Source organism: Mesoplodon bidens, assembly GCF_964165515.1.
Source record: "Mesoplodon bidens genome assembly, chromosome: 5".
NCBI classification, from domain to species: domain Eukaryota; kingdom Metazoa; phylum Chordata; class Mammalia; order Artiodactyla; family Ziphiidae; genus Mesoplodon; species Mesoplodon bidens.
This window is the reverse complement of record NC_138161.1, coordinates 95,913,232-95,939,632: the sequence shown is the minus strand read 5'-3', so window position 1 is coordinate 95,939,632 and position 26,401 is coordinate 95,913,232. Positions and strand designations below refer to the sequence as shown.

Below are 26,401 nucleotides of genomic sequence, written 5' to 3'. Positions count from 1 at the left end.
TCTTTTTGTTGCAGTGGTAAATGGGAGTGTTTCTTTGATTTCACTTTCAGATTTTTCATCATTAGTGTATAGGAATGCCAGAGATTTCTGTGCATTAATTTTGTATCCTGCTACTTTACCAAATTCCTTGATTAGCTCTAGTAGTTTTCTCGTAGCATCTTTAGGATTCTCTATGTATAGTATCATGTCATCTGCAAACAGTGACAGCTTTACTTCTTTTCTGATTTGGATTTCTTTTCTTCTCTGATTGCTGTGGCTAAAACTTCCAAAACTATGTTGAATAAGAGTGGTGAAAGTGGGCAACCTTGTCTTTTCCTGATCTTAGTGGAAAGGGTTTCAGTTTTTCACCATTGAGGACGATGTTGGCTGTGGGTTTGTCATATATGGCCTTTATTATGTTGAGGAAAGTTCCCTCTGTGCCTACTTTCTGGAGGGTTTTTATCATAAATGGGTGTTGAATTTTGTCGAAAGCTTTCTCTGCATCTATTGAGGTGACCATATGGATTTTCTCCTTCAATTTGTTAAAATGGTGTATCACATTGATTGATTTGCATGTACTGAAGAATCCTTGCATTCCTGGAATAAACCCCAGTTGATCATGGTGTACGATCCTTTTAACGTGCTGTTGGATTCTGTTTGCTAGTATTTTGTTGAGGATTTTTCCATCTATGTTCATCAGTGATCTTGGCCTGTAGTTTTCTTTCTTTGTGGCATCCTTGTCTGGTTTTGGTATCAGGGTGATGATGGTGGCCTCGTAGAATGAGTTTGGGAGTGTTCCTCCCTCTGCTATATTTTGGAAGAGTTTGAGAAGGATAGGTGTTAGCTCTTCTCTAAATGTTTGATAGAATTCGCCTGTGAAGCCATCTGGTCCTAGGCTTTTGTTTGTTGGAAGAGTTTTAATCACAGTTTCAATTTCAGTGCTTGTGATTGGTCTGTTCATATTTTCTATTTCTTCCTGATTCAGTCTTGGCACGTTGTGCGTTTCTAAGAATTTGTCCATTTCTTCCAGGTTGTCCATTTTATTGGCATAGAGTTGCTTGTAGTAATCTCTCATGATCTTTTGTATTTCTGCAGTGTCAGTTGTTACTTCTCCTTTTTCATTTCTAATTCTATTGATTTGTCTTCTTCCTTTTTTTCTTGATATGTCTGGCTAATGGTTTATCAATTTTGTTTATCTTCTTAAAGAACCAGCTTTTAGTTTTATTGACCTTAGCTATCATTTCCTTCATTTCTTTTTCATTTATTTCTGATCTGATCTTTATGATTTCTTTCCTTCTGCTAACTTTGGAGTTTTTTTCTTCTTCTTTCTCTAATTGCTTTAGGTGCAAGGTTAGGTTGTTTATTCAAGATGTTTCCTGTTTCTTAAGGTAGGATTGTATTGCTATAAACTTCCCTCTTAGAAGTGCTTTTGCTGCATCCCATAGGTTTTGGGTCGTCGTGTCTCCATTGTCATTTATTTCTAGGTATTTTAAAGAAATTTTTATGTACTAGTTTTACAATCAAAAAGTGAAAGGAAAATGTCAAACATACTTTTAGAGAAATGTTTTAAAGTAAATAATTTTTGGAGATCAGTGAACAGGCTAGAAGCCCCCTCCAAAAAAAACGTGATCCTGGACTATGATCTCCCTTCCCCCTTATTCTGATCTTCTGAGTTAATCTGCACAGACAAAGAAGCCTGAGCTGTTATCGAATGAGTTCAGTCTTCTAACTTTACAAATGATAAAAAATAATGTACAGATGGGTTTAAATGACTTGCTCAAGTTCACAGCGTTAATGGCAGCTGCTAGCACATACCTCTTTTCTTCCAAACCACTGATCGAGAATATCGGTATTGGAATTCAGAGAGGTAAGAGATTGCTGTAGTGTAGGGTCTTTGGAGAAAACGTCATGGAGGAATTGAAACTGAAAAGATGTAAGCTTATTTTAAGCAAATCTTACTTTTTCACTAAAATAATACATGCTAGCAATAGAAGATTTGGGAAATGCTGAAAAGTACAAGGGAAGGTGATGGGGCAAATTCCTCATAATCCCAACTCATGAACTCAGTACCATGGGTGCATTTTTTTCTCTATAGTCTTTTTTTCCTCACACATTACTTGTTTTCTATCATTGTAATCATACTACATATCAAGGAACATTATAAATCAAGGCCTATTCCATGTTGTAATGAACTCTTCATAAATACCATTTTAATTGCCACATAACAGTCCATTTTTGCAATAATCTTCTTAACCTTGCTCTTATTTTTGAATAATTAGGCAGAAAGGAAAAATTTAACTGAAGAGGGGAAAGGTATCTAGAAGAGGGTATGTACTGATATATACAGAAAATTAAAACACCAAAATACTCACAGATGTGTATTTGAGCTTTGAGGTTATGGGTGATTTTTGTTTCATTATTTATATTTTTCTCAGTGGTACAAAAGCACTAGTAAGCACACCTACTTTTACTGAGCATTTACCATGTGCTTTATGCCACAGACACACTTTCCCTTTTAGTCCTAATAATGACTAACCAAGACCACTAGTCTATCTTCATTTCAAGGACAAGGAAAATGAGATCTGGAGATATTAAGGGACTTGCAGAAGGCCAATGATGGAGCCAGAATTTGTTCCCAGGGTCATATGAGGAGAAAGTGTCTGTTCTTAACCACCATACTGCACAGACCAAGTTTTTAATGAATATCTACCATTGTTATAATCAGAAAGCTATTTTAAAAATGAAAATGGATTGCAAACAATAGCTCGTTTCTGGTGTAAGCAGATAATTTATTACCTAGAGAGCATAAAAACCAATCCACCAGCATCCCAGAACAGCTAAGAAAATCATCAATATGTAAAATCTCCTCGGTCATGTCTAAAATGTTTAAAATTCATATATGTTTCAGGTTTCTCTGAAATTGATTAGGAATAGAAAAGAAGCAGTGTTAATTGCGTGAATGAAGTCTGGATTTTGAGACCAGATGAAAATTGATTGTGCTAAAAGTAGTCTTCTGTAATTAAATGAAACTGTGCAGTGCACTTTAATTAGTCAGCAGAACTTATTCTAAGTGGTAACAGTCAGTCCTGGTGTATCTCATGAAATTAGGGCCTGACAGCTCCACCTCAACTGAGGTTCTCTTTCCACAGCAGTCTTATTTATTCATCTACTGCTCTAATTTGAAACTGCAGGAAAGGTGACTTTTATAATGGTGATGTACACATTACAAAATCTTCCTCATTCTTTCATTCAAAAGACTTGTAATCACTTTAGGTTCCAAGGAATCTCACTAAGGGAACTTAACTACCTTAGAAAGTACTTGAAGTCCTTGGCATTTCACATCACCCATCACTGGGCTTCAGAAAGTCAGTAAACATTATAAAATTCACTTCATAGATTTCTCTTTGTTTCTATGCAGACAAGCTCAACCTGCATTTTTAAAAAGCTATTCAAGAAAGCGTCTCCTCAGTATCTAAATGTGCAGGTTTCCTGGTATTTTAAAAAGGAAAGATAATTTTTCTTTTTATTATTTTTTAACCTTTCTTAAATTATGAAAAAAATACTTATAGAAAATTCAGGAAGTACAGAAGAGCAAAAAAAGTGAGAAAAACATCACCCGTCATCCCTTCTTTCAAAGACAGATTACTCCTAACATGGTAGGATATCTCCTTCTAGTGTTTTATCTAGCTGTTGTATATCTGAGATCATTCTGTTGGCAAAATTTGGTGTTCTACTAGAAAGACTCTTTGAAAAAGAAATTTTGAATTTTATTCCTAACCTTAACCTGGATAAGTGGTATCCATTCCATGGGCTTCTAGCATATCAGACACAGATTATCAAGATGCCTGCTGTCCTGAGCCTTTGTTGAGGGAAGGCCTCTATTGAAGGGACAGGACCCGTATCTGTGGTAGGGATAAGTATTATGGACATAATAAAGAAGGAGAACAAAAAGTACTATTTATTACTTAGTAGCCCGGGATTAATCACATTGGGCTGGCCCTTTTTCCCTGCATGTGTGTATTCAGAAGAAATAAGCTTATAATTATCATTCAGAGCAACTTTGAAGAAGAGGTCCCACCACAGAACAACCAGCACCCAGGCATGAGGGTGGAGTAGAGGGTGAGACTGGGAGGATTAAAAGATAAAGAACAACCTTTGATGGGACGTCAACAAGTCACAGAATTTAGAATCACAGAAATTGAGATTCGCAGAGAAATTGGATCTCAGTCCCAGACTCAGGTGTTCAAGGAATACCCACTTCTTTGTTTTCTTTAAGGAAAATAAAGTGGTTTCCAAGCATCTCTTTTACCAAACCGGCAGGTAACAGTCTTAAGCACCAAATATGGAAGGCTTATGTGGTGCCAGAACACAAGGACAGAGCCTCCATCCTCTTGTCTGTCATGCTGACTGCTAACAGCCAACCAAGCCCCAAGTGATTCCTCAAAATCCAGTTTCTCTCTATTTCTCTGCCATATGAGGATCAGAGTTCCTAGCACACCCTCTGTCATTCTCTCGGTTGTCAGGCCAATTTGCTAGGGAAATACCTAAAACCTAAGCATCATCTCCCACTCCTCTCAGAACCCACCACCCTCCTTCTCTTTTCCTGCCCCTGCAAATTCCCCCTCCTCTCTTAAGTTCTTTATGATACTTGCCTCTTTTTCCTCCCCCGCCCCCAGGATACCTCAAGTACTCTCTTCAGGCTTAGTAAAGTAGAAGCCAACCAGGGACAGATCTTGAAGAAAAATTCTGCCTCAGTCCAGGAACACATACTTCCCCTGAAGTAAAGGAGAGCTAATGGCCTGGTTTCCCTTTTGGAAGACTTGAAAGTTATAAAGAGGAAAACACAAAGCAGTATTTTTCAAAAAATCATCCTGCCATAGAAAAGACCTTGAAGGGCTTCACTGGTGGCGCAGTGGTTGGGAATCCGCCTGCCAATGCAGGGGACGCGGGTTCGAGCCCTGGTCCGGGAAGATCCCACATGCTGCGGAGCAACTGAGCCCGTGAGCCACAACTGCTGAGCCCACGTGCCACAACTACTGAAGCCCGTGTGCCTAGAGCCCATGTTCCGCAACAAGAGAAGCCACTGCAATGAGAAGCCCGTGCAGCACAACGAAGAGTAGCCCACGCTCGCTGCAACCAGAGAAAGTCAGATCGCAGCAACCAAGACCCAACACAGCCAAAAATAAATGTACATACGTACATACATACATACCTTGAAGAGGTCTCAGTCGAGTTCACACCCAAAGCTGTTCTCCTTCATTCTTTAGCACCAGGAAGCCATGTTTGCCATAAGGTGATGAGCATGAGCTTAGAATCGAGACTGTGGTTCAGATCCTGTGCAATCCCAGCTTTATGACCATAACCCTCTAGACTCAGTTTTCTCCTAACACAGTGCTTGGCACAAAGTAGGATCAACCAATGTTGCTTTCCCTTGTCCATGGCCAGCTGCCTCCCCAAGTCACTGCCCAGCCAGTCACAAAGCAGTTGCTCTAGTTCCTTATAGCCTAGGAGCAACTCTAGGAGAGACTGCCCTTCCTAAAATGTGTGCCTGGTACCCACACTTGAAACTGTTCAAGGAATGGATTTATAGCTGAATTTGGTTTATGTGATCCTGGTTCCTCAGATGGTAACTATTTTCCTCCTGGAGAAAGTCAGAACTAATCTAGTTCAACACTTTGAGCACTGAGTGCCCTCCAGAAGCTCTTCAACCATGAGTATCATTGGATGTGGCCAGTTTGAACACTTTATTCCTCCTCAGAACTCATTTTTATCTATGAGGAAAACTGTCTCTCTGGAAATAAACCAAATTATATAGCATGTTCTTAAATCTCTCTCTCTTCATTTTTCCTGCCTCCTAGTCAGATACAGAGTTTTGGGATAAGATGCAAGCAGAATGGGAAGAAATGGCCCGGAGGAACTGGATATCGGAGAACCAAGAAGCCCAGAACCAGGTTACAATCTCAGCTAGCGAGAAGGTGATCATTTCTCTTCTTACATATGCTGACCAATTTTCTCAACCTCTGTGGATCATATTTTTATAAATTAGTTGATAACTATTTTGTGAAAAAAATCCAAGAATTAAACAGACAATTTCATGTCAATCTGACCTATAAGAAATTCTGGCACATGAAAACAGTGTAATCTTCCAATGCGTGAAGGCAGCAAAGCTGGAATGCAATACCCTTATTTTTTTGTCAATGTTAAGACAGTTTGGCAGCCAACCAGAGCTTGGCCAGTTACTGAACTAACATTGAGGGCAGGTTAGAACACGAACTGGGCTAATCCCACAATGCCTGAGCCACGTCAGTAAGCTGACAGAAGTGATATCAGTGGGCAGGGGGGTGAAAAGGGGGACTTAGGGATGTATTTCACAGGTGGTCTTTATGCAGCTAGCAAGGAAAAGTGGAAAAGATACACTTCACACAACCAGGTCAGGTCCCAAGGGGATCCCTCAGAGATATTCCCCTGAGAAGAGCCCCAGAAAATATGTGAGTACAGTCAACAGCCAGTCAAATTACCCATGAAGTCCCAGTTGCTCTAGGATTTATGCTTTTAAAGGCACTTGGAAAAAAAAAACCTTGAGAAATAAGTTTACATGACTTGAAAGAAAGAGATGGAAAGATTGAATTTTCTTTCACAGGGGAAACATAAATATATAAATATTTATGTTATGTTTTGTGGTAGAGGAATTCTCAGTCATACTCAGTTCTGGATACCTTCCATGTTATTTAGTTCAACCCAACAAATTTTACTGTTTGCTCTAGATACTGGGGACTATGATGAATAGTCTCTGATCTTATGGGATTAGCAATCTATGTAGTCATTGAAATGTCTTTCTCCTTCCAGTATTCTCTGTTCCACAGTAGGTGAGGCAAAAATCTCATAAAATCAGATCAACCATCTCATTAAAACTAATTAGGTTAATTTTCCACAAAGAAATCGAGAGTGAGAAGAGAGAACATTGATGCAGAACATCAGTCTCTGGGCTGTAATCCATGCACCAGACAGAGCTCCCCACTCCCAGGGCCCCATATCCCTAACACCACTACATAAACTGGTCATACCCTATGGATTTTGACAAAGAGTTTTGTCTTTCTAAGCACCTATGGAGAGTGAAGGTCTCCATTTTATGTATTTAAAAACCGTAGTAGCATCAACAACAGACTAGCTTATTTGTATCTATCAATTTGGAAGGATTTTATGACAATCTCTGCTACTAAGGCTGCAACAAATAATATCTCTGATACTTCTGATGAGAGTCTGTCAGGACATACTTTCTCAAAAACAATTCAGCTACATATATCAAGGGTCTCAAAATAGTTCATAGCCCTTAGCATAATAAATCCTTCTAGAAGTCTATCCTAAGGTAATAATCACATGCAGACAAAGATTTGAGCATGAGGCTTTCACTGTAGCTTTATTTATGATAACAACAACCAAAAAAAATTGGCAGTAACCTGAATGTCCATCAAAAGAGGATTGATTAATTTTTAGCATAATATAAATAACTTTAATAACTAAAATTAAGTGGGGCTTAAGCTACAAACCTGCATATATAGTATGAACTTATTTAACTTATATACTCAGAAAAATACTAGAAGATTATTTGTACATTCTGTATTGTTTAAATTTTTGCAATAAAAGATCGTAACTTTAAAGCATACATTCTCAGTGGAGAGATACAGCCCCCCAGTGGGACAAAAACTGGTTTGAGGAGTAGAAGGTGAAAAAAATCTTAGATATTACAATGGTTTGTAGCCCTCCAAAGGGCCACTGTATATAAACAGATGTACAGTATGTGGTATTAACATTTCAAGGAAGTGAGTGGCAGCACTTAGCAAAAATATGTCCCAAACGTCAGTATTTTAAAAATCTTGTGGGGAAGTGGCTAAAACAAAAAGAACAAAAGAAATACCAGAAGGAAAACAAACTCCAAAATATTAACAGTGATTATATTTAAGTCATGACATTATAAGTAACTTTTTGTTTCTTTTCATATTATTCGATAACAAAATAAGATTATCTAACATTTACACAATGAAAATGTACCACAGTCAAAATAAGGGGAAAAACAGCAATTTATACTTAATTGAAATTAATCAAATAATTTAAATAAAATTAATTGAATTCAAATTCAAAAAGAACTGACTGAATATAACAATGAAGAGTGAAATCAATGGATCTGTGTTGGCCCCTCTGTGTTGTAGGGATATTACTTTCACACTGAAAACCCCTTCAAGGACTGGCCTGGAGCATTTGAAGAAGGCTTAAAAAGGCTGAAGGAAGGGGACCTGCCAGTTACCATCTTGTTCATGGAGGCAGCAATTCTTCAGGACCCTGGAGATGCAGAGGTGTCATTTCCCTTCATCCTGCTGGGCTTGGAAAGGGGCGGACAGAGGGTGACAGAGAGTTCTGCTAGGTGGCATTTTCATCAAGTAAAGTTTCCCAAAGGAGTTAACGTGGCTAAGCCTGATATGTGTTTGAAAGTTACAAATAGGTACCTATTTTCTAACCAAATCTGCAGTGTCTACAGTGCCTAAAAATAAAAGGTGGAGACAAGAAACGAAAAGCCAAAACTGCCAACCTAGAGGCTCAGCAGTAGTTTTCATGGAGCAGAGTATGATTTTGTCTGGGTCTAGAGCCACACCATATCTCACCCTTGATTTACTCACTCAGCATTTATTGAGCACATATTATGTCCCGAGAATTGTGCCAGGCATTGGCTTAAATTTTGCTTTTTTATAAATTTATTTATTTATTTTTATTTTTGGCTGCATTGGGTCTTCGTTGTGGTGCACGGGCTTCTCATTGCGGTGGCTTTTCTTATTGCAGAGCATGGGCTCTAGGCACCTGGACTTCAGCAGTTGTGGCTCACGGGCTTAGATGCTCTGCGGCATGTGGGATCTTCCCGGAGCGGGGTTCGAACCCGTGTCCCCTGCATTGGCAGGCTGATTCTTAACCACTGTGCCACCAGGGAAGTCCTAAAATATTGAAGAGGTAGAAAAAATGGACCAGTTGAAAGGACAGATTTGTGATCTATCTGGAAGACAAGTAAATAAATCAATGTAGTGTAATAAATGCAGTGTCATAGTACGCACAGGAGAGCCGAGAGCAAGGGTTCTGACCCAGCCTTCCCCTCCAAGTGAATCCAAAGCTGAATTTTGAGGGAGAGAGGATTAAAAACTGCAGGGGAGTCCAGCTGCTGTTAAAAGGGAATGGTTTGTGGGTGGGCAGAGGGACAGGAAACATTGGATCCATGGTGAGAGAGGGGAGGAGACAGTGGCAGGAGCGGGAGGGGGGAAGAAGAGGTAGCCAAGAGTTGAACTTCATCCTGAAAGCCATGGGGAATCACTATGGGACACGATCAGATTCACATGGTAGAAAAGCCCCTTTCTCTGAGACATGAAGTGTGAGTGGAGATGGAGACTGGGAGACACTGAAGAGGCTTCTGCAATTTTATCTTGGTCCACTAATTTTCCCAAACTGCAAAGGCCTATAATAAGACACTGGCAGGTATCAAAGCTTCTTTTCTAGTTTGTAATTTTCAGGAAACATCTTATAGGGGGATATTCCCAGAGGAATTTTCAGAAATGTTATTATATATGCAGTGCTGAGAAGACAGTACAGAACAGTGGTTAAGCCTCTGGGCTCTGCTATCCTAACCATGTGGGTTCAAATCCCTGCTCTACCACTTGTTAGCCATGAGCCACGTGATCTGGGACAAGCCATTTAAACCCTCTAAGGTTCAGTTTCCTCACATGTAAAATGGAAATCACAATTATAACTATCTCATTGGGTGTCGTGAGGATACGTTCATACAAATAAAATGCCCAGTTTAGTGCCTGGCACATCAGTATTTAGCCTTTATCATTATTATTGGTTGTACTTAGTTTGCATAGAAAGAACAAGTAAACTAATTATTAATACTACTTAAAGCGCCTAGTATCTTGTTAGTCAAAATGTTGACAGTGGGGCTTCCCTGGTGGCGCAGTGGTTGAGAGTCCGCCTGCCAATGCAGGGGACACTGGTTCATGCCCCGGTCTGGGAAGATCCCACATGCCGCGGAGCGGCTGGGCCCATGAGCCATGGCCGCTGAGCCTGCGCGTCCAGAGCCTGTGCTCCGCAACGGGAGAGGCCACAACAGTGAGAGGCCCACGTACCGCAAAAAAAAAAAAAAAAAAAAAAAAAAAAAAAAAAAATGTTGACAGTGAAATGAGATTGAATTGAGAGTCGGAATTCTGAACCAAAATATTGGAATTTTTAAAAGATCTAAATATCAATGTAGAAGAGAAAATCATTGCGTTAAGAGGAAACTACAACCCTCTCAAAAAAAATCGTGTCATCTTACATTTCTAAGTGCTATGTGTTTTCATATATATTATATCATTTGACGCAACAACCCTGGGAAGTTTAATAAAAAGGTATACATTATTATCCCAGGCTCATAACTGAGAAAATGAGGACACTTGGTACTGATGGATCCTAGACCAGGACTCAGGGCTTCTCAATCGATGGAGAGCCCAACGCTAAGATAATGGACGATCTGTGAATGGTGAAAATGACACCACACCCAAAGGCTAGGAGGAAGCCCCCAGAGAAAGACTGTTTCATCAATCTTTTCTTAAGAAGCATTCTAAGATGTATGAAAGGTGAAATCAAATTAGAAGCTGCTCTGTATATGTTTGAAAGATTTAAAAGAATCACTGATATTCTGGGGGGAGAAATACTCAGTATTTTTTATGAGTTTGTATGGTATGTGTAATAATAACCCATGAGGGAAAAAGCCAATACAATTTTTACAGCACTTTAAGATGACTCCCTATGTTTTCATAGAGTTCTGTTTTTAAATGTTCATAGCATTGCTTCTCAAAGAAGAGAGTTATGCAAACCTTTTAAAATCCCTAAGACTGATACACCCCCAGCAAATCTGAGGACAATGTGTGTAATGAGAGGTTTTGTTGATGCGTATTGCGCTTGTAATGGTGTGAGAATTACTGTTCTTATAAGTATATAAGTAGAAATATTTTATATTATAAATTTTCATTCCAGATGCGGAGAACGTTATCTGTTTGAAGATATTCTTCACATTATTGACCATTGCAAAGGATTAGAAACAATGTAGAGCAACAAGGGAATTGGTTGAGGGGATAATGGGATATCCGTTTAACAAAATTTAAATTAAAAAATATAAGGGAGATTTTATAAAAACATGAAAGTGCTGATAATGTAGTATAAAGTATAAATGTAGGCTATAAAATTATATATATTATATTGCATTTTATATGTGTTTTATGCTTTTTAACAATGATTATATTAAGTGATGAACACATTGTAGTGGGGTTCGTTTTGTTTCCCCTAGTTCCTAAATTTCCTGTTACCTCTTATAATAACTGCTTGACTTTCATTTATACAAACTAATTCTATTTTGTACATCTTGAGTTTCCTTATTGTAAACTTTAGACTATTTAGCTACATTTCTGAGTTATTTTTCTACCTCTTTTCCTGATAGATGCATCATTTTATATATTTATCTTTTGCTTTTAAGATAACTAATATCATGAAATCTCAGAAACTCAGAGGTTTCCATGAGCCACAGGAGAAAATAAATACTTAAGAGTTTGTAAATAATGACAGAGAATCTTGACCCAGATGTCACAAGAGAGTTTGAATGAAGAAATGCGTGTGATGTTTTTCCCTTTTACAAGACTCTCACAACCGAGACAGGCTGCTCTGCACAGAGGGATCTGTCACATGTAAATGAACCAACTAAAGCACATGAGTGATTCTGCTTTCTCTTGTAATATTGACATCAGTTGTTTTTTGTAGGCATGGCAGTTCCTCGGGATAACCCAGGCAGAGAATGAAAATGAACAAGCAGCTATTGTCGCCCTCCAGAGGTAGATGAAGCTAAGTGCAAAATCATGGGCCTGGTGGACACTTGTTAATGGACTTCCAGTGGTTTCAGATTCGTCCTTTGACCCTTAAGTACACTGTAAAAATGTGACCAGGATAAGTGCCAAGATGCCACATATTACTTCCATTGAGCTCTGGAAAACAATTTATGAAGAAATCGTGTTCTTAAATCGCAGTGTTTTACCAACTACAAATTGGCCTTCATTGGCACAAAAGAGTCTATGTCAAAAGCAGTCATAAAGTAGACTCATTGAATCAATAGTTCTATTTAGCTTTCTAGCCTTTTGTGGCATCTGAAAGTTTTCTTCAGGAAAAACATACTCAAAATAATCTCAATATAATTTTAGTTCCATGTGTCTATGGAGAATCTCCTGAGATAGTTTCAGCATCCTGAGCCCCTGACTAAAGTTCTAGACTACTTTGGTGGGTGTAGCATCACATCTTACTTGATTAAAGCCCCTATTTAAACCCTGGGAAAATAGCCCCTACCAAATTGACTTTCACTTTCCCTACTCTTTCTTATAAATAAATAAATGTATATTTATTATACATCCATATATACGTAATCTCTTCCTAAAGAACTGATATAGGTTCTGTCTAGGGCTTGCTAAGCAAAGTCTTATCCACAGATCATCAGCATCATCATCACCTGGGAGCTTGTCGTACCTGCACAACCTCAGGCTGCCCTCACCCCCAGGCCTATTAGATCAGAATCTGCATTTTACCAGATCCCCAGATGATTCTCATGTGCATCAAAGTTTGAAAAGCCCTTGCCAGCAGCCAGTGGGGTAGCATGAGGAGGAGCAGCTGTAGCCTGTGCCTCCTAAACCCACATTAGTAGTTGAAACATGGGGAATTTCCCTCTCCTTTATGAAACACTGTACAGTCTTTCATTTCTTAACATCCAACTTTGGTTCAAGTCAGTTTGCTTTGTGGACAAGATACATTTAATATGTTGATAGTAGATCAGCATTAAAATAGTGATATTCCCTACTTCTCATTAGATAAACTAATTACTAATAAATTATATGCAGAATTAGCCTCATTTTCTATAGTTTTTAAACCATTTCATTAAAATTACCAAATCTAGCACTAATCAGGCTGAGTTTTAACTTTCTTAAAAATGTGCAGAGGTCCAAATTTTCATGTAGATAAATATGGTATTTCCAGAGACAACACAAACTTAGCAATGTTTTTGCACCATTTAATCAATAGAGACCTCAAATTTTCTAAAGAACTGTTCAGACTCTGGCTCCAAAAAAAATCTGAAATTTGCTTTTATTTTGCCTTCTTTCAGGTGCTTAGAACTGCAGCCCAACAACTTGAAAGCTTTGATGGCTTTGGCTGTGAGTTACACTAACACCGGACATCAGCAGGATGCCTGTGAAGCTTTAAAGAATTGGATTAAGCAAAATCCAAAGTACAAATACCTTGTGAAGAGCAAGAAGGGATCTCCAGGCCTCACCCGGCGGATGTCTAAGTCTCCCGTTGATAGGTATCCTTCTCATTAAATTACATCCGTGTACACAGTCACCTTCAGGGCAACTAATGAGCCTCGGTCCCCACCACCACCCATTTCAGGATGGTTTGTAGGACAGCATTCTGCTGGAAGAGCAGCACTGACCTAAAAGATTGATGCTGAGACCAGAGCCAAACTTTGGACAAATGACCTACATTGTGGACACTCACAGACGTTTATCTGAGTACCATATTTCAAAGCTAAATGCTCTGGACATATAATTAACCTAAAATAAGTTATAATAAATACCAAAGTGCCAAGTTTTATAAAGCCTGAGAATTAGGTGTGGGGAAAAAGGAAAGTCCTTTCTTCTAGGAATTTTGTTTCTATCAGCAATAAATCATGATGTTAAATTCTCACTCAAGCTTTGGGAAACTTAGCCCTGGGGTTTTCTACATTGGCATCATAGGGTCCATGGAGCTCTCCTCATCAAGACCTTACTTAGCACAGTCTTATCTGTGTACAACAACGTATTTCGTGAAAATCAGCAGGTATTTTTTAATCTACAATATTAATAGTCCTCTCATTAAGCTAAGATATTTTAAGCAAGATTTTTCCAGTCTGTTCTCCTGGAACAGCAAACATACTAGTAAGTCACTTATGTTCAGACTATTTGGATTACAAATCTAACTTGTTTCCTTTGTAGCTCTGTTCTGGAAGGAGTGAAGGAATTATATCTAGAAGCTGCCCACCAAAATGGAGATATGATCGACCCAGACCTACAGACAGGTCTGGGGGTACTGTTCCACCTGAGTGGAGAATTTAATAGAGCAATAGATGCATTTAATGCTGCCTTAACTGTTCGGCCAGAGGTAAGTGCACAGCAAGAAACCATAAGATTCTCTGTTAAAAATAAGTTTTCACAGGCTACATTTTGTGCATTTCTGCTGCACTTTATTTCTCTGCATCCAATGGTTTAAAGTGATCAGTACTGATATGCTACAGCGGCTGTTAATACTTAGATACCTAAAATAGAAACATGATTTGCCTGACGGCATCAAATAGAGCTGCTCTTTGATGAATGAAAGTCATTTCAGAGGGTTGTCCATAAAGATTTTTGAGTAATTCACCTGTCATGGTCCTTGTTCATGAGCATTGGATATAGTTTTAGCTATCATCTTTCAGCAGGGAGCAGGGGAATACTCTGTCATTGTGGCTTGTACGGGTTGTTAGCTCTAATTTTGTCATCAGGACTATTCATTATGGAACCGCCTTGGGGCGACCTTGGCAAATGGAGACCGCAGCGAGGAAGCCGTGGAGGCCTACACACGAGCGCTGGAGATTCAGCCAGGCTTCATCCGGTCCAGATACAACCTGGGGATAAGCTGCATCAACCTGGGCGCCTACAGGTGAAGTATGGCAGCAGGCTAACAACCAAGAGCCACGCTCAGGGCTGAGGTTAAATAATCTGAAAAGTTGTTTCCCAGTAAAAAATACCTCCTTTTGTAATCTCCTCTTGTTAAGAGTAAGTTTCAAACCTTCAGATCCTGAGGGATGTTGAAACAGGAACTGCCTGCCTCCCTGTTGCTTAATCTTTAGAGATCAGCAATCATTGGGGCATCTTGTGAAATGTACATTCCCAGGCCCCTCTCCCAGAGATTTTGATTGACTGGGGCTTAGGATAAGTCATCTGGGTTTTTAACACCGCCAAGGGCAACTCTTTGAGAAACATGAGCAGTTCAACCCTTCATTTCCCAGGTAAGGAAGAAAAGAACCATGGCAGGGTGGGAACAAGGGAACCCAGCAGAATGACTCAAGAGGGTCTCAAGGCCAGTTTTTGGCAAAGCACAACCAAGAATTCAGGTTTTCTAAACCAGGGGTCCCCAACCCCCGGGCTGCAGACCAGTATGGGTCTGCAGCCTGTAGGGAACCGGGCCACACAGCAGGAAGTGCGTGGTGGGTGAGCGAGAGCGAAGCTTCATCTGCTGCCCCATCACCCGCGTCACCGCCCGCATCACCACCATCTCCCCACCCCCGGCTGTGGAAAAATTGTCTTCTACGAAGCTGGTCCCTGGTGCCAAAAAGGTTGGGGACCGCTGTTCTAAACCTAATTTACCAGTAAAGTTAGTTATTAAAAGAAAAAGGAACAGATTTTTAAATGGTGGGTTTAGAGTTTGAAATGTCTTTCTCCTCCTCTCTTGACCTCCTCATTATCATTCAGGTCTATATCCTCTGTCTGTTCCCCATCAACACGGACCATAAATGACCAAAAGTTTGGGTGATTTTTTTCTTCTTTCTTTTCCTATTTTTTTCTATTTTCTAAACCAGGTATTACTTTCATAATTGGAAAACAAAAGAGAGAAATTAATGTTAGTTTTAAACTCCACAAAAAAATGTAAACCCTTTCTCATTCTCAGAAAGAGCCAGGCTCTTAGGATCAGACAGACTTGGGTTCAAATCATAGCTCTGCCATTTACTGGTTTTATAACTCTGGGCATATAACTTTGAGCCTCAATTTCTTCACTTGCATAAAAACAAAGAGGTAATAGTATCTATCTTGCAGGATTATTATTTTTTTAAATAAATTTATTTTTGGCTGCACTGGGTCTTCGTTGCTGTGCATGGGCTTTCTCTAGTTGCCGCGAGCGGAGGCTACTCTTTGTTGCGGTGTGCGGGCTTCTCTTGTTGCGGAGCATGGGCTCTTGGCACATGGGCTTCAGTAGCTGTGGCTCGAAGGCTCTAGAGCGCAAGCTCAGTAGTTGTGGCACACGGGCTTAGTTGCTCCGCGGCATGTGGGATCTTCCCAGACCAGGGCTCAAACCCTGCATTGGCAGGTGGATTCTTAACCAGTGTGCCACCAGGGAATCCCCCTTGCAGGATTATTGTGCAGGTTAAATGTAATTGCCTAGCTCAGAGCAGATGCTCAATACCTAGTAGGCATTATTATTATGAGTGTTACCATTGCCATCATCATCATGATTATTATTATTTAGATAAGTCATGAGAGAGCTGCATAATTGGATTGCAGTCTCTGACATTTGAAGAATTGCTGTCTCTGAACTGCATTAGAGCATTGTGCCACTGGCAAATATTGAAGCTTTAGAAACTAGTTGCTGCATTTATACTCAAAGGATCTTAGAAAGAACATTAGTCACTGGATTACACTCTGTCTTCTATGAGGATCTTAGGTCAAAACGAAGAATAGCTGAGTGATTCCTGAGCAGCCAGTTTGTTTTATTTTATGGATGTTGTGAAATGTGCCACTGCAGAGGCCCTCTTTACCGCAGCTCCACAAAGGGCCGGAGTCAAATCTGTGCTGTCTGTTCCATATACTAGCTTCATTCCTGGCTCTGACGTCCCTAACCTGATTTTATCTTTACTACCTTTATTCACTGACTAGGTTGGTTCTTATGTGCTTTATGACACCTTAGGCCCTTCTTTTGGAGCAAGGAGAGATGTAAATAAATACATATGTACACATAGACATATTGAGTTCACTAAAGGAGGCCTTTTTAAAACAAAATCGAAGTATAGTTGATTTACAATGTTGTGTTAGTTTCTAGTGTACAGCAAAGTAATTCAGATATATATTTTTTCAGATTCTTTTCCATTATAGTTTATTACAAGATATTGAATATAGTTCCCTGTGCTGTACAGTAAATCCTTGTTGTTTATCTATTTTATATATAGAGTGTGCATCTGTTAATCCCAAACTCCTAATTTATCTCTCCCCCACGTTTCCCCTTTGGTAGCCATAAGTTTGTTTTCTGTGTCTTGTGAGTCAGTTTCTGTTTGGTAAGTAAATTCATTTGTATCAGTTTTTTAGATTCCATAAATAAGTGATATCATATATTTGTCTTTCTCTGACTTACTTTACTTAGTATGATAATCTCTAGGTCCATCCATGTTGCTGCAAATGGCACTATTTCGTTCTTTTTTATTTTTTTATGGCTGAGTAGCATTCCATTGTGTGTGTGCATATGTGTGTGTGTGTGTGTGTGTATATACCACACCACATCTTCTTTATCCATTCGTCTGTCAGTGGACATTTAGGTTGCTTCCGTGTCTTGGCTATTGTAAATACTGCTGCTATGAACATTGGGATGCATGTATCTTTTCAAATTAGAGTTTTCATCTTTTCCCAGATATATGCCCAGGAGTGGGATTGCTGGATCATACAGTAGCTCTATATTTAGGTTTTTAAGGAAACTCCATACTGTTTTCCATAGTGGCTGCACCAGTTTACATTCCCATCAACAGTGTACAAGGACTCACTTTTCTCCACACCTTCTCCAGCATTTGTATTTGTAGACTTTTTCTTTTAATAAATGTATTTATTTATTTATTTTTGGCTATGTTGGGTCATTGGGTCTTTTTTGCTGTGCTCAGGCTTTCTCTAGTTGTGGTGAGTGGGGGCTACTTTGTTATGGTGCACGGGCTTCTCATTGCGGTGGCTTCTCCTGTTGAGAAGCATGGGTTCTAGGCACATGGGCTTCAGTAGTTGTGGCACATGGGCTCAGTAGTTGTGGCACACGGGCTTAGTTGCTCTGCAGCATGTGGGATCTTCCCAGACCAGGGCTCGAACCCATGTCCCCTGCACTGGCAGGCGGATTCTTAACCACTGCGCCACCAGAAAAGTCCCTATTATTTGTAGACTTTTTGATGATGGCCATTCTGACCGGTGTGATTATAGTTTTGATTTGCATTTCTCTAATAATTAGCGATGTTGAGCATCTTTTCATGTGCCTGTTGGCCATCTGTATGTCATCTTTGGAGAAATGTCTGTTTAGGTTTTCTGCCCATTTTTTGATTAGGTTGTATGGTTTTTTGATATTGAGCTGTATGAGCTGTTTGTATATTTTGAAGATTAATCCCTTGTCGATTGCATCATTTGCAAACATTTCCTCCCATTCCATAGGTTGTCTTTTCATTTTGTTGATGGTTCCTTTGCTGTACAAAAGCTTATGTTTGATTAGGCCCCATTTGTTTATTTTTGCTTTTATTTCTTTTGCCTTGGGAGACTGACCTAAGAAAACATTGGTACAATTTATGTCAGAGAATGTTTTGCCTATGTTCTCTTCTAGGAGCTTTATGGTGTCATATCTTATATTTAAGTCCTTAAGCCATTTTGAGTTTATTTTTGTGTATGGTATGAGGGAGTGTTCTAACTTCATTGATTTACACACTAAGCTTTAGAAAGTCCTCTTTTAGCATGTAAATTTTCTAAAGCTTTAGGATGAGTTCTAATTGTAACTCCTTAGTGTAGAAAAAAATACTTGAGGGGCCAATAAAATATTTTCTTGACACTCACAGATGTAAGACTCAGTAGGGCAACTATTTGCAGGAGGCCATGAAAGTCCATAATAAGTAGAAATGGACAAACTTTCTTGAGGTGTGAATTTTTTATCTCAAGCAGAAAGTCTCCTGTATAAGAGCAAGTCAATTTTAGGGTTGCCAGATAAAATGCAGAATGCTCAGCTAAATTTGAATTTCAGATAAATACCAAATATGTTTTTAAGATAAGTATTTCCCAAATATTGCATGGGATATACTTATACTGGAAATTATTCATTGTTTATCTGAAATTCAAATTTAACTGTGCATCCTGTTTTCTTGTTTGCTAAGTCTGTCCACTTGAATCAAACAGATACTTTGGAACAGCAAAGTGTTTTGGCTAAAATGTGTGGGTCTTTTATTGTCATGTAGAATATCGGAAGTTTTGTGAAGTAAATAAACATCTTGCATTTTTTCCTGAGAAAAAAGGCCATCAAGAGAGATATGAGCCTTAAATGCATTCTGAAAATAAGTTTCACTTGCGGTATAAGTGGGTGCTTAGGAAATGACAACCCTCAATAGAGATGTGGCCCAGAAGAAAGCCAGGAGTTGGTATCCACCAGTCTTGGGCCTTCTCCCTCAAGAACCGCAGGTGTCTGTGTATGTAGCTATAACATGCGCTATTTGTCATCTCACGTTCTATACAGAGTCAAAGGTGAGCCCTCTCCTCCTACTGTATACAATTGAAATAAGGAGAGGAAATTGGCGTGAAACCTGGGTGGAGCTTAAAATGCTACCCTTTTGTCAGTAGGAACTTCAAAGTAGAAGAACTTAGACAAAAAAACTTAACCTTTTCAAAAGTGAGGACCCCTTTTTAATTAAAAACATAAATCTCATCCCATTTGATATGTAATGTTTTTAGTATTAGTATAATGAGGGAGAGCTACTATAAAATGAAGAATACTTTTAAATGAATGTGCTTTCTATTAGTCATGACATAACATTTAAAACAATTTAAACTTATTCACACATATATGTGTGTAACATTTGAAGACTATTCCCATTTGTACACATACAGTCTTCTGAGTCCCCTCAAAGGCCTCTGAGTTCTCAAGTTGGGGGAAAAGTTTAGACTGTCTTCATGAGAAAACCTGGAGTTGCTTGACGAGGCTAACAGGTTCGACTATTCTGTTACTCTCCACGGCCCTCGGAGACCAGTGCCACACATCGGGGCAGGAGCAGCCTGTGCGGGAGGGCATGCAGGAGGACATTCCAGCATCTTCCTTCCCCAGAGTTCTTACAGGCCTAGGATGATGAGAGGAATTGGAGTCACTGTCATTCGAGCTGCCTTCCTGTGCCGAGGAAGCCAGAGAGGGCCTCCAAAGTAAACTCTCCGTGTGCATCTGCTATAAATCCTCTTCTCTTCCTTGATTACAAGAAACCCAGAAGAGGGTTGATGAGAACACCCACTCCCTTCCATTACCCAGGTTGCTACCTACAGTGTAACCATTCCCCAATTGCCCTTTACTTCTGGGCAGATCTAACAATATAGATGAGCAAATGCCTGGATCGTGTGCATTGGAATCAGAAATCCAGCCTCGCTTTCTTTATGGTTTCTTACCAGATGCTTAACAGTGACTACCTTGTAGGATTAAATGAGATCAAGTATGTGAAAAGCTTTTAAGAAGAGTAAAGAAGATACAAGTGAAAGAGGCGTCATTCTTAGCAAAGACAAGTTTGTCAGATACATATTACACGTTCCTAGGTGACAGGAAAGCTGAAGAGGGCAGTCCCGGCAGGTACACCGGGCACGCAAGCAACAGAGCACAGTAATGGACCACGGGAGCTAGGCCTTTGGACAGCATCTGACTCAGTGGGTCACAAACTTTGTATTCTTGGGACCCCTTTCCACTTTTAACAATTATTGAGAACCTCAAGGGGCTTTTGTTTATGTGGGTTATACCTATCAATATTTATCATATTAGAAACAGAAAAGAGATTCATTTAAAAATAATAATAGACTAATTACATGTTAACATGAATTATATATTTTATTTAAAAAATTATTCTCAAACAGTTTAGTGAAAAGAGTGACATTCTTTTATCATTTTTACAAATTTCTTTAATATCTTGCTTATAGAAGACACATTCTCACCTCTGCTTCTGCATTCAATCTATTGGGATATCACACGTCATATAGTCACTGGAAAATTCCATTGTATATTCATGAGAAAATGAGAGTGAAATGGTAAAATGACATCTCAGTATTATTATAAAAATAATTTTGACCTCACTGATCCCCAGAGTTCCCCAGACCATGTGAAGAACTCTTGACCTAACTTAATGATAGGAGCTTTCACATAAATGATTCAGCTGCACCTCACAGCAAGGCTTTAAAATGACTTTTATTCTCCCTGTAATACATATGGGGAAACTGAGGCTTGGAGAAGAAATATGCCTAAGGCTAAACAACTGGGATCCAAGTTCAGCTGCTTTGATAACAAACTCAACTCAGCCCGGCTGCCTCCTACTTTGAGAAAATTTAAACTAATGAGAAAAGTTAAGCTACTTCGTTTCTGAGTAAGGCCAGATGCCTCCTCTGGTTATATAAATCACATCTGCAGATGTATTAAGTCTTCAAATCATTCCTGGAATAGGGAAAAATCAAATGCATTAATGAGTTAGCAATGGTTTTGCTATTATTCTTCCTGTCCCACAAGACATACCTAAAATAAAGTTTGCTCTCCTTTTTTCTTTCTGACTTCACTATATTTAACAATGACTTTTCACAGAGGAATAATGAGAGAATCAGAAAGTTGTTCACCTCATGATCCAAAATGCCAGAGAGGTGATTTAGGATTTTTAGACTAAGATAACTTAATTCATTTATTTCTAAGTTTGCTAACTCTGAAATCTGTTGCATTTTTAAATGCCTGTTTTTCTACCCTCTTAGAGAAGCGGTCAGCAATTTTCTCACTGCCCTCAGTTTGCAAAGAAAGAGCAGGAATCAACAGCAAGTTCCTCATCCTGCAATCTCTGGGAATATCTGGGCTGCCCTCAGAATTGCCCTTTCTCTGATGGACCAACCGGAACTCTTTCAGGCAGCTAATCTCGGTGACCTGGATGTCCTCCTAAGAGCTTTCAACTTGGATCCTTGAAGGAAAAGAAAAAAATAATAAAAAGAATCCCTGATCTGTGTAATTGTACTGAGAAATGCAAAACTATTTCATTATGAATTCCAAAAAGGATAAAACGGATGTTCAAAAGGCTATGGTGATATAACCCAAGGGAATTCCTACAGACAATGCCCAGTCTCTGTTCAGATCCAAAAGCACAAAACATTATATAGTCAAGGTCGGGCTCAGAAGAAGAATTGATAGACACAAACCAAGATTAAGTAACTGTGTGAATACTCTTCACAAGCTGCAAACATATTGCAAGTTTGTTCTTTGGGGTTTTGTCCCCACTTGCAGCTGATGACACATCTAAGGAACTTGCTCATGGGATACCTGGAGAAAGCACTGCCTTGGATCAGGGAACTGTGTTTCTGAACTGTCCCCTGAAATTCCCCTTTACCAGATTGAACATAGTTTGGGCCAAGGTGCATGCACATGTATTAACTCTTGACTGAAGAGAGGCATTGCTTAAACCTGTTCCAATTTTAACTTTTATTGTTGCCCTTTGATTCCAGAGAGGGAGCTTTGCTGGCAAAAGCAGTTTTTGCACTAGAAATTTTTGCTTTTCCCAATCAAAACTTTTCTGGGATTGTATATATGCACTTTAATATTTATGCCTTGCTGGAGTTTTGTTTTGTTGCTCCAATTTTTAACTCGGAGGTAAAAGATTAGAGAACTCAGCCTTGTTTGATCAACGGACCAAATAACAATTCCTAAAAATAGTTTTTCATAGCGTAGGGTTTTGAAGGAACGTTTTTCTTAAAGCAGATATGACATATGTCAAACACAGATCTTATTCACATGCTTTTCTGGGACTTTATGAACTTAAGCAAGAGATAAGGTAGTATCTCTTCACAAATTCTGTGCAGGAAGAAAGTTTGATGATATTGTGATTTCTACTGAGTTAACATTAACTTGCTTAAATGTCATATTTTCCTTGCTTTCTAACTGCTCTGCACAGTTAATATTCCTTTTAAATTGTTAACATTTTAAATAGTATTTAAGAGTGATGAGTACATCTTTTCCTTCAAATTATGTGTTTTCTTAGTTCCATAATTGCACTGCTCACCCTTTTGCATTCTAAGTGATAGAAGATCAATATTTTCTAGCTGAACCTCACTGAATGTCAGTGGTTTAATATGAAAGATGCATGCCTGGCTTTCACTTTGAACATTTGTCAAGCATCGGGAATTTTCTGCTGGTGGTGATGTTTAATTGGTTGTATTCCACTCCGTTCTTCAGAGCGTTTTGTGCCTGTTGGGAGTTTGGTGATTAGTTGGAAAGACCATTTTTTAAAGAATTACAAAAATTGTTTGCAAAATGGTAACCAAAATATAATTTCACTGATGGTCCAGTTCTAGTAGTTTATCCTGGGAAGTTGTCCCATTCTTCTTTATTGTGTCTCCTTCCTTCTTCCAGAATCTTCCCCAATGCAATCTGACCCCAACTTTTTCTTCATCTTCTTTGGTTAGTAATAGCTGGTTACATTCATGATTATAGTTACCCTGCAAAATAGCATTTGGGTCAAGAGTATAATTGACTGGGGAGTTAGCTTCTACTGGGAGAGGGGAGAGGAAATGTATATACATGCTGAGACATCGAGCTCCAGGTACAGGCAGAAATCCTCTCTTCCGTTATGTTGGAAGTCCCGGTGGGTAGGAAGGGGTCCCAGGGACACATGAAACCACAAGTACTTGAGGCTTCCATACATCATAACCTATTCTAGTTCATAAAGACAAAGAGTTGAGGGCACTATGGTGGTGCCAGGCATTTATCTTCACGTCAAAGCCCACCTGGGCTAGGTGATGCCTCCAGCTGGCCAGCAGGAGGCAGGGCATTAAGGCATTCACTGTTGGGCAGGAGTCACAACCCAGGCTTGGCCTCCTTCACTGAAGTCTGAGAAGCAAGATAAAGCTCAACAATATTTTCTAAAGAATAAATGGTATCCTTTAGAATTTTAGCATCTTAGAAACTCAGTCTGGGGAAGGACTCTTGGGGCCCAGTCTCCAACCCATGACAGCTGCCTGCTTGAATATCCCCGATAAAATAGCATCCATTCTGTCCATGTGCTTCCTCCCAAGCCCTGCTCATTCACTGGCTGGCCAGCTGACGTGCATCCATCATAGTCCATTAGGAGCAAACTTTACAGGTGTTCTATTTATGATGTCATTCTATACTTTCAACAGTCACTGAATTTTGCAATAACGATAGGCTGTTTTCTTAGCCTTGCTGGCACTACCTACATGAGATCAGTAACAATTTAAAGACTGGCAGTAGGGTAAATGTGGGATGTTTTGATTTGATTGTTGCTAAGTGGTGGCAAATTTTGCTACCCAAGTTTTATTTTGCTTTTGGAATACAAAGTAACTTCAAGCTCCAAAGAGTTGCGTTAGAGGAGACAACCTTCCATTCCCATCATAATTTGGTAATGTGCAGAGCATTCAGCAAGATTTTCTGCAAGACACCTGTGTAAGTCAGAACCAAATTTTCACAGGCTGTTAACCTGTCAAGAAATGCAGAATTGTTGCCCAAGGAGTTTTTCAATATTTTTTTAATTGACTCGCTTTGCAACCACAAGTCTGATCTCTATGTCTGTGAGTCTGTTTCTCTTTTGATTTGTATCTTTTTTCCTTTTTTTTTTTACTTTTTATTTTATATTGGAGTATAATTGATTAACAATATTGTGATAGTTTCAGTGTACAGCAAGTGATTCAGTTATACAAGCGCATGTATCCATTTTTTTTTTTCAAATTCTTTTCCCATTTAGGTTGTTACATAATATTGAACAGAGTTCCCTGTGCTATACAGTAGGCCCTTGCTGGTTATCCATTTTAAATACAGCAGTGTGTACATGTCAATCCCAAACTCCCTAACTATCCCTTCCTCCCCTTGTGTCATATTTTAGATTCCACATATAACTGATATATGGTATTTGTCTTTCTCTGATTTACTTCACTTTGTATGATAATCTGTGTCCATCCCTGTTGCTGCAAATGGCATTATTTCGTTCTTTTTTTATGGCTGAGTAGTATTCCACTGTATACATGTAACACATCTTCTTTATATGGACATTTAGGTTTGTTTCCATGTTTTGGCTATTGTGAATAGTGCTGCTATGAACATAGGGGTGCATGTATCTTTTTGGATTATAGTCTTCTCTGGATATATGCCCAGGAGTGGGATTGCTGGATCATATGGTAACTCTGTTTTTAGTTTTTTGAGGAAGCTCTATACTGTTCTCCATAGTGGCTGCACCAACTTACATTCCCACCAGCAGTGCAAGAGGGTTCCCTTTTCTCCACACCCTCTCCAGCATTTGTTATTTGTAGATTTTTCAGTGATGGCCATTCTGACCAGTGTGAAGTGGTACCTCATTATAAGTAAGTTATAGACTTATAAGTCTATAAGCCATTTTGAGTTTATTTTTGTGCATGGTGAGGTGTGTTCTAACTTCATTGATTTACATGTGGCTGTCCAACTTTCCCAGCACCACTGGTTGAAGAGACTGTCTTTTTTGCATTTTATATTCTTGCCTCCTTTGTCAAAGATTAATTGACCATAGGTGTGTGGGTTTATTCCTGGGCTCTCTATTCTGTTCCATTGATCACTGTATGTCTGTTTTTGTGCCAATACCATGATGTTTTGATTACTGTAGCTTTGTAATATTGTCTGAAGTCTGGGAGGGTTATGCCTCCTGCTTTGTTCTTTTTCCTCAGTATTGCTTTGGCAACTCTGGGTCTTTTACAGTTTCATATACATTTTAGGATTATTTGTTCTAGTTCTGTGAAAAATATCATGGGTAAGTACATAGGGATCACATTAAATTTGTAGATTGCTTTGGGTAGTATGGCAATTTTAACAATATTAATTCTTCTAACCCAAGAGCATGGGGATACCTTTCCTTCAATAATACTTTTTTGAATTTTATTTTTATTTTATTAATTTTATTGGAGTATAGTTGATTTACAATGTTAGTTTCAGGTGTACAGCACAGTGATTCAGTTATACATATATTCATTCTTTTTCAGATTCTTTTCTCATATAGCTTATTACAGAACACTGAGTAGAGCTCCCTGTGCTATGCAGTAGGTCCTTGTTGGGTATCTATTTTATATATATAGTTTGTGTGTATTTTAATCCCAAGCTCCTAATTTATCCCTCCTGTCACATTTCCCCTTTGGTAACCATAAGTTCTCAAAATCTGAGTCTGTTTCTGTTTTGTAAATTCATTTATACAATGAGACTTTTTAACAAAATTTAATAAAAACAGTTACTAGAAAGCACATGAAAGTTTATAGAAATCAGGGCACCACCAAAAATAAAGTAGCAAGATTTTAGAACAGTCTTTATTGTATACATTTTTTTAAACTGTGACACATTTTTTTAAGGCAGCACCGTTTTCTGGCATCTTATCTTCATGGTGTGAAATTGTCATTTAAATTATTCTTTCCATTTGAAAGGGTAGGGTGTTTTGGGTTACCTTCTGGGGCATTCTGGGAAGACGTTGAGTATCTTTTTCTTGTGTTACTGAGTAATCAATAGCCTAAGATCTCTTAGAGGATGGTAATACTTTACTAGAATGACCACTCAATTTCATAAA

The 26,401-nt window shown here is 38.9% G+C and overlaps 1 protein-coding gene across 7 annotated transcripts in view; it reads left to right on the top strand.

Annotated features, from left to right (window-relative positions):
• The window catches only part of PEX5L (peroxisomal biogenesis factor 5 like), a gene marked incomplete at its 5' end in the record, with an annotated part of 187,128 nt that extends 163,826 nt beyond the window's left edge, over positions 1-23,302 (top strand). For all 7 annotated transcript variants that reach the window (XM_081235909.1, XM_081235910.1, XM_081235907.1 and 4 more), the window contains 7 exons: positions 5,838-5,954; positions 8,187-8,330; positions 11,806-11,876; positions 13,190-13,387; positions 14,058-14,223; positions 14,603-14,760; positions 21,579-23,302. In XM_081235909.1, the coding sequence (XP_081092035.1) occupies positions 5,838-5,954; positions 8,187-8,330; positions 11,806-11,876; positions 13,190-13,387; positions 14,058-14,223; positions 14,603-14,760; positions 21,579-21,783 (1,059 nt within the window). In that variant the 3' untranslated portion in view covers positions 21,784-23,302. The remainder of the gene's footprint in view (positions 1-5,837; positions 5,955-8,186; positions 8,331-11,805; positions 11,877-13,189; positions 13,388-14,057; positions 14,224-14,602; positions 14,761-21,578) is intronic.
• Between the last annotated feature and the right edge of the window lie 3,099 nt (positions 23,303-26,401).